Source organism: Carya illinoinensis, chromosome 10 (genome assembly GCF_018687715.1).
Source record: "Carya illinoinensis cultivar Pawnee chromosome 10, C.illinoinensisPawnee_v1, whole genome shotgun sequence".
NCBI classification, from domain to species: Eukaryota; Viridiplantae; Streptophyta; class Magnoliopsida; order Fagales; family Juglandaceae; genus Carya; species Carya illinoinensis.
In genome coordinates, this window is record NC_056761.1 from 17,532,977 (window position 1) to 17,542,100 (window position 9,124).

General features: G+C 38.6%; 1 protein-coding gene across 1 annotated transcript; it reads right to left on the reverse strand.

Moving 5' to 3' along the window:
* Window positions 1-4,286: 4,286 nt before the first annotated feature.
* On the reverse strand, window positions 4,287-8,744 carry LOC122279444 (leucine-rich repeat receptor-like serine/threonine-protein kinase BAM3). The gene is made up of 2 exons (XM_043090123.1): window positions 5,873-8,744; window positions 4,287-4,911 (listed from the first exon to the last, which is right to left on the reverse strand). The coding sequence occupies exons 1-2, from the start codon at window positions 8,496-8,498 to the stop codon at window positions 4,571-4,573; spliced, it is 2,967 nt and encodes a 988-aa protein (XP_042946057.1). The 5' UTR covers window positions 8,499-8,744; the 3' UTR covers window positions 4,287-4,570.
* Window positions 8,745-9,124: the final 380 nt, after the last annotated feature.

Below are 9,124 nucleotides of genomic sequence, written 5' to 3' on the forward strand. Positions count from 1 at the left end.
TATTTGGGCTTTATTCCTTCTGTCTTATGTGGTATCATGAAAAAATTTGGTATTAGCATCCCTTTCTCGCAGACATTTTATTTATTTTTATTTTTGTTTAGAAAGTATTTCTTCCTGCAGTAAACAAGTATCAAGTTCTATCTTCTTTCTACACAACTCCTGTTCCATTTGACTAGAGTGATTCTCACACAACGCTACCTCTAACTCTAGAATTTCCTTTCCTAGTTTCTACATCATTTGCTCAACTCTTCCAAATGATTGTTTATTCGAGGCTTTTAGCACTCTTTTTACACTCTTAGTTTAACTACCAACTTCGTTAAACCAGTCCCATAAGCTGCTTTCCTGCCAATATAGTCACTAAAGGTTTAAACTCCTTGTGTAAGGCCCATATATGTAAGAAGTTGAATAAAGTCGGGCAATAGAGACGTGACTAAGATTTTCAGCAGCTAACATGGGACAACGATTAGAACATGTTTTTGATAGATACTGCACCAAGATTGAGTTAGGAACATCTGTAGAAATCAATGTTCTATCCAATCAGACTCATATTCTGTTTCTTCCTTTCTGTCCATTACCCCATGAAAATTTCCGACCCCTTCCAGCCACCTCCACTAAACCACTATCATTTATGAAAAAGCTAATTTCTTCAATGGCCACCCTTGGTTTTGACAAACCTCCAAACTTCTCAGAATTATTTGAAGTCACTAGCCACAATCCATGTTTTATTCTGTATTTGTAGATTCTTTATGTCTTGCCAAAGAACCCTCCTTTCTAAATAATTGCATTCAGCATATACTAAAGTAAGGATAAACTCATTGATAGTTTGATTGATAATTTGTAGGGGACAAAACTTAACTTCTTCATCTCACAGCAGCCAAATGTTTCCATAACATCCTCATTGGAAATATAATTAGAGAAACGTAACATTCTAACCAAAGATCTTGCTTGCTTCTTAACTGGCAATTAACGGTTCCAACAGAGCAACCACCTTAGGCTTATGTTTAAAAACAAGCTTTTTTTAATATGCCAGTTGAAGCCATATTTCCCACCCACCTTATGTTTCATTCAAATAGATTTGGGATCATTGAGATATCTAATGGAAATGGTTCTGGCTGTTGCTAGATCTCTTCTTTCCCTTCCACTTGATCTCCTTCTTCAATGATACTAAAGGTTTATCCAAATCAGATTCATAATCTTTTTTGCTAGTAATGATTGCCTTCAACAGAGCTTTCTCATCATCTTGTTCTTGTAAGGATGAAAAAGAATTTGAAAATCTCAGTCCTTGAATGATTTCTATTATAAGATTGCCATCGTTGTCCTTCCTATCCTCTTGTACAAATCCCACCACTACTGTGTCTACAACCATAGAGATATCCTCCTTGGATTGAATGGAGCTCTGGCAGTCCTCTTTTCCCATTTGAGATTCACATTTTTTTACTACATTCACCTTCCTCTCTATCACTATCATCTTTCAGGCCGATTTTCAACTACTTCTAGTCTTTTTTGGTTCTCAATACTTACATTTTGGGCTTCACACAATTTCTTTCCTTTCTTGCTGCACTGCCCAGTTTTCATCTTGTCCATTCCTTTTTCCATATTTTCCTACAGGTATGAGGTTTAGCTTTATTTTCTGTATCCCTCCTCTCTTCCATTCCATCATTATTGGTATTTTCATATGCCTAATTGTCTTTCCCTACCACACGTTCTTTCTCCCTTTCTTCCATATCCATCGTAGACTGTCCCACTTTTACATATTGTTTTTTAGTCTCCTTCCTCCCCTCATCTTTTCCTTTTCTATTTTTACTTCTTAGATCTCAACCCTATTGGTTTTTTATATTTATTTGCAGGAACCTTGAAGATGACCCTGATCTCTACAAACATGGCAAAATACCAAAACTTTCTCCTATACAACCTTTTCCAAAATCCTTTCGATTTGGAAGTCCCAATCTAGAATCTATCAAGTAAAGGCTTGGTCACATCCACCTCCACACACATCCTCTCACAACTCGACTTGTTCCGTTCAGAGTTGCATTATCGGCCTTTAAGAATCGACCCATCAAACTGGAAAATATTTTTAAAAATGCTGGGGATAGTTGAAGAGGCAGACCTAGGAGAGCAACCAAATCGGTGCCAAAGAGGACTCGTCTCTTTCGTTAAATTCTGGCATCCGCTTGAACACTCGATACGCCCGCCCCTCCATTTCTCTAGTTTCCTTTGCCCAAGCTTTAACAAAGTCTTCCTCCAAATTCATTCTCGCCATTACGTGCTTCTGATCCAATATACCGATGGAAGAGGTAGAGAACAGCCCTCGCATGACTTTGATCAATGGATGGTCTTCCCCCATAGAAGTTTTAGCACCAGTGTAAACTGGACGTCTTTCACTTCTATTGCCATCTCTTTCCCCGAGAAGAAAAAACCCAAACCACCTTAAACTGCAACTGGAGGTCGCATTTGAATCGCCAACTTGGAGGAGACCTTCGATTTTAGACAGTCGACATAAGATTTCTTTATTTCCAATGGTCCTGTCGACGAGATTTGGGCTGGCAGGGCCATTGTATTCGACATGCCTATAGGCTAGCCACCAAGCGACTGGGACAGTTGATCATGTTGACTCAATATGCCGTATCCTGAATCGAAAATGATAGGATTTACTACTATTTTATTATTTATTTATTACTTATTTTGTATTTAATTTTTTTTTAAATTTTAATTTATTTAATAGTTAAGAAAGTCACTATTAATAAAATTATATATTTTTTAAATTCTTTCTTAATGGCTAAGGATGTTAAAAAATACTTAAAAGAAAATAATAATAAAATAAAAAATTCCTAATATCTTATAAGTAGTAAATGGATAGTAATAAAATAGTAAGCCTATCATTATCCTGAATCAAAAATAATAGGATTCCTTATTACCTTATCACTATCCATAGAAAGTACATTCATAAATCTAGAAATATGTGTTAGGCTTGGTCTTTTCAATGAAATCACATTGAGTGGGTTTCTTTTTCTTTCCTTTTCTTTTCTAATCAAGTATATATATATATATATATATATATATATATATATATATATATATATATATATGTGAAGAGGGGGTGAGGTTCTTCAATAAAAATTCCATTATAACAACCACAATGCAAAAGTGAGAAAAGAAAAAAAAAAAAACTGCTTTTGAAATCAAAAACTTAGTCCCCACCCATAACCTACAAAGAGATGCTATCTTAAATGATGATTTTTTACAATTTACACAGTTATGCGAATAGTGAGGCCATCGCTGGAGGCAATGGATGTTGAAGGTACACTGTAGTTTATTGTCTTGAAATATTTTCTAAAGAGGTCCATATTCCCTACCTTAAGATTAACGATTAAAGAAAGCGAAAACATAATAAGAAGACTGGTATTGAATGGCCTAGACTAGGGCCGAGTTTCACCTGTGACGGCTAATGGAGACCACACGCCAATAATTATGAGATTGGATAGGTTAGATCTAAAAGATGTTGAGGTGGTGAAACTACTGGTACGAGACATGTAGCCATCAGAGGCATTATGGTAAAGCAGTGCGTGGCAACCACACACAAAACAAGTCGCACGTCAGAGTCACATGCTGAGATTTTTGCTACGTTTCCTAGTAGGTCACCAGCAAGGGGGTTGCATGGTAAGGCGCACGCAAGCAATTAGTCACTGGAGTGCGGTAGACCTTGCCAAAACTTAGTCGGTGGAAAGGAGAAATTAAAAATATTAGCAAAAAAACTTATGAACAGACAGATTTTGGAAAAAGAACAAAGGGTACAAGGCTCCATCCTCCTCAATGGTAGAAACACGGATGAGGAAGGATGAGGAACTCTTCTTGAGAGAAGCGATAGGAGGGAGTGCGGCTTTTTGAAGGACAAAATATAATTGAGTGGGTTGCTTTTCAAGTGAAAGAATTACCTAATTGAAAAAACAAATCGAATGGGTGAAATTAATAGGTGAGTTGAAGTCCCGAATGGTAACACAAAGTGAATAATCACCATAACATTTCCCAAAACAAAAGTTGTAACATTTCCTTTTCCCGAAACGAAAGCAATCAAACACCCCAATTCCATGCAATTATAAAAACATATTTCTCCAGATCAGAATACAAAAATACCCTTAATTACTTTCTCAGATGTTAGTGCTCTAAAACACAGAAACAGTACTGTCTTGCCCACCTTTGTCTCATGCGCTTAGAATCCTTCAAATACTAAGTTACAGCACCTATATTCCAAAAAGCAATCTCACATCAATCACTGAACACCATCTAAATGATGACACAATAATTCAGCCAACCATATATACCATCACTTTTTGCAGTCCCCTTACTGTTCATGTTTACTTGGAGAACTTAAATGACCACAACACCCCGCCGATCAACTCTAACTACATGAACCAACAATTAATATAAAGCATAATCCTATGCAAACGTAAAATCCCAAAAAAAAAAAAAAAAAGCATTTCCACTCATGTTATATGTGTACTGAAACTGCTTGTCGATCTGCTGCTGTTATGTTTTAGTTTTAATACTTCGAAGATCTTGCATGATTGGGATGTCATTGCATTCGAAACGTATTAGGTTGTTGAGCTTCTGCAAGCATCTGAACAACTTCTCTCATGGTGGGGCGCTCCACGCTGTGCTCTTGAACACATAACATTGCGACGAAGAACACCTGCATTGCTTCATCTAGTGGAATGTCACCCCCCAGCCGTTCGTCCAGAATTTTCTCCACTCTTTCTTTGCGTGAGTTAGTCTGCATCTTGGCCCACTGAACAATGTCTAACCCTTCTTCACCAAAATTACCGACTGGTTTCCTTCCCGTCACGAGTTCTAGGAGTACCACCCCGAAGCTGTAGACATCACTTTTCTCATCAACTTTCAATGTGTACGCGTATTCTGTCACAGGAAGCACAGAAAGATAAAAAAAAATGAATAAAGAAAAAGGTTTATATATAGCTGAATCGCAGAATATCATAAGATTAGAAAAGGAATAAAGAAAAAAATGCAGCCTTTTTCACCATGCAATAGTATACTTTAAAGAAGGGTAAATGGATCTGTTCAAACTCCAATGTTGTGGAGTTTGAGTGGGATTTTATGACTCATCACACTCTTCTTTTTACAGAGAGAGAATCAGTATCAGCTCATCTCCCCAGGTAAAGTTACTGACTCTAATGTGAAAAAGAAGGGTATTTTGTGGTTTGTACATGTATTCTAAAGAGATATTGCTCTTTCTGGGGTTTAGGGAAAGCAAAGCTTAGATCCCAATCTAGATTCTTTAAGGGGGAATTCTTTGAATATGTGCATGCTGTTATGGTCTTAGTTTTGGGTTCTGGTTGAAAAGGTCGATCGTAATTGGTCTGAACGAACATGGGCTAATGGTTTCAACTTTCAAGGCATGCAAAGCTCATAGCCCGTTAGTGTGGCTGCAAGAAAAGAAAAGGCAAAAGGAGAATTTTCCTTTGTGTTAGTGGAGGCTTTTTACCCTTATCGGAATGCACAGAACTCTGCTTTCTGCTTTAGTCCCAAGAAAAGTATATTCTAGCTATATTTTATGGAGAGTGGGAAGAAGTGTATATCCCTTTATCAATTTGCTATTTTGAACCCAAAATTGAAGAAAATGAATAAGGTTCCGAAAGCATAAATGCAACCTCTTTCCCGGGATCCCGGGTGACGGATCCATTTCGCCAAGTCAAAGATTATAGTCAGAGACTATTTTTTTTTTTTTTTTTTTTTTGGTGTTTTCTTTATTTTACTGCTCAATGATTAGGTCTTCTGATAAGATGAAGCTAAAGCTTTGGGTTATGCCACAAACTGATGCATCCATGCAAAGGAAAAGAAAATAAAAGAATAAACATACCTGGAGCTATATAGCCATAAGAGCCTGCAATCGCAGACATGCACTCTGATGTTCCAGTGTCTTGCAAAAACTTGGCGAGTCCAAAATCTGCCACATGAGCTTCGCAATCTGAGTTAAGTAAAATGTTGTTGGATTTGACATCCCGATGGATTATCAGAGGCGAACAATCATGATGTAAATAACACAATCCTTTTGCGGCTTCAATGGCTATTTTAAGCCTAGACTCCCACTTCAGATGACCACCACTCTTCCCATGCAGAACTTCGCCTAGACTTCCATTTGGCATGTATTCGTATACAAGCAAGTTGGTCTCTTTATTTGAACAAAAGGCCAGCAATCGCACAATATTCCTGTGACGGATTTTCCCCAGTGTACGTATTTCTGCAGAGAGGCCATTGTCATGAGAAGAACCTTTGCTTATTCCCAACAGCTTCTTCACGGCTACTTCCTCCCCATTTGGCATGGTTCCTCCGTACACAATCCCAGCTCCACCTCTTCCTATAATATTGTTTTCCTTTATGCATTCCAGAATGTCTTGACTTCCAAATTCTAGCTTCTGGAACGCCGTGAGCTTCCAGGAATTTGAATTCCTCCTCATCTTTCTGGTTTTCATGATTGCTAGAACAGCAAATACCAACGAGCATAGCAGGAGTCCCAAAGCAAAAATAAGCTTAAATTTTGCAGGGACTTGAGGCCTGCTGCCACTATGGTTGTGGGATTCTAATGGTGAGCTTGATAAATAGCTGCAGGGGCTCAAGTAAGGACCACAGAGCTGAGGGTTACCAGCAAAGGATGTTGAGTTGAATACTGAATATTGTCCTGTTTCTGGTATTGGACCAGAGAAGTTATTGTGGGAGAAATCCGCTGATGTTAAGCTCTTCATCGACCCAATTTCCTTAGGGAGGCTCTGGCTAAGGTGGTTCCATGATACATTGAGATAATTTAATATATGAATTTGTGAAATTTGAACAGGGATTGGGCCTGTAAACTGGTTTTGACTCAAATCCAAGGAAGTCAGCAAGAGGCAATTACCAATCTCAGGAGGGATTCTGCCTGAAAAGTTGTTTCTACTCAGATCCAAAGTTAGGATATTTTTCAACTGACCCATGTCGAATGGAATTTCTCCTGTGAATCGGTTTCCATCTAGTAGAAGAATCTGCAATCTGGGGAAGTTTCCAATAGAAGTAGGAAGAGTCCCAGATAAGCGATTATTTGAAAGATTTAGCTGGACGAGTTTCGAGGTTACCTTGCTTGTGTCCTGCGGAAGTGGCCCACTAAGATAATTATTGTACAATTCCATGAGTGATAGCTCAGGCAAGTGAAGAAATCCATTTGGTATTAAGCCAGTCAAATAATTATGACCAATTCGAACTCTTTGGAGAGTGTAACATTGGCCAAGATCATCAGGCAGAGGGCCAAACAGAAAATTGTGTAGTAAAATCAAGATCTTCAACTTCCTTCCCAAGCATAGAGATTTAGGGACCAATCCAGTGAGCTTATTACTTGACAAATCAAGCTCAATTAGTCTACCGTTCTGACCAAGCTTGGAAGGAATGGCTCCGGTGAAGTTATTCTGCCACATTTTTAGGACTTCTAACTTGGGTAGCTCTGCAATGGCACGGGGGATCTCACCATGAAATTTGTTGATGAATAAGTTCAAGAGTGTAAGCTCATGGAGGCCTGAGAACTCCACCGGGATAGCTCCAGTTAGTGCATTATTCGAAAGATCAAGAGTTTTCAGACTACTCAGATTCCCGAGTTGAGGAGGGATCCAACCATTGAGTTGATTTATTTGCAAGAATATTGTGTCTAAGTTTATCAGATTGCCCAACTCTGGAGGAATTGGACCCTCCAGGCCACAACTTGCAAGGTCTAGATGAAACAGATTGATCAGCTTACCCAACTCTGATGGGATTCCACCATCAAATTCGTTGTAATAACCCAAAAGAAGCTGCTGGAGATTAGTAAGATTACCAAGTTCCCTTGGTATGAACCCGCCCAATGAATTTCCTGCAAGTGAAAGATAATTGAGCTGCTTCATATCTCCATAGCTTGGAGGTATTTTCCCAGTGAAGAAATTCCCGCCAAAGTCCAAGCGTTGCAGCTTGGGAAGTTGAGTGACACCCAAAGGAAGGGAGCCATTGAAAGTGTTATCATAAGCGTCTAGCACAACAAGCTCTTTCAACTGAGAGAACTCCCAGTTCAAATCTCCACTGAACATGTTGGTGGACATGTTGAGGACCTGAAGTCTTCCTAGCTTGTGAACATCTGGCGGAAAAGAGCCGGAAAAACTGTTTGCAGCGACTGAAAGATTAACAAGGCTAACAAGTTCTGTGATTACAGGGGAGAGAGAACCAGAGATGTTGAAATTTGATATGTCTAGTGAAACAACTAATCTGTTCGTTCTGTCACAAAGGACACCAGTCCAAGAACAAAGGGACAAGTAGTTCGATACATTCCAGCTACTTAGAGAAGGATCGAACGACTCGAAAGCTTGTTTGAGAGAAACCAGGATTGAAGCTTGCCTTTTAAGAGATGGATAATGTGCCGAGACAGGAAGAGAAGTTGTTAGAAACACAAGAATTATAAAAAAGAAGGAGATGGACCTCATATCAGAAGCAGCCATGGGAAGCTCTCTGGTATACAGGAGGTGGGTTCTAGAGAAACCAATAATTTTTATCTGATTGAAGTAAAGCAATACCACAGTTCATAGAGCTATATGTTCAGCAGAGCTAAGAGAGAGAGAGAGAGAGAGAGCCAATGAAGACAAGCTATGGAAGGCGAGCAAATGTATTGCAAAGCAAAGTGCTATATTAGCAGCATCCAAGGCCCTCTTCCTCTATCAGAGAGTCTATCCTGGTTTTATCTTTCACTTTATAGAAAGAAAAAGCAAAAGCAATGTTTGCTTAAAGATGAATATATTACAGCAGACCATTTGATCATACCAATATTCAGAACTCCGTTGCTTTTGAATCCAAATGACAGAGCTAGCCCTGCTTTTCTTTCTTAAACTTTGGACCCAAATGGACAGAGAAGTCATATTTTGAATCTTCTGTACTTGGATGTTTTTGACCAAAATGAAAAATGCAAAAGAAGCAATCAAAGGTAGGCAAATGCCCTATTAGAGCTCAGTAACCATACTTGAACTGAACTATATGCAAATCTAAAGCAGGTCGATCGATGATGACAGCCACGATTTTGGCATAATTTCTTCTTCATTTGTGATAATGGGTTTGAAGTATAATTTGCACG

Bases quoted from the DNA above. Each gene is read 5' to 3' on its own strand.
- LOC122279444 (XM_043090123.1), bottom strand. From the start codon at position 8,498: ATGGCTGCTTCTGATATGAGGTCCATCTCCTTCTTTTTTATAATTCTT. The intron at 4,912-5,872 runs GTATGTTTATTC...TTCCTGTGACAG, and splicing joins TTATGGCTATATAGCTCCAG to AATACGCGTACACATTGAAA.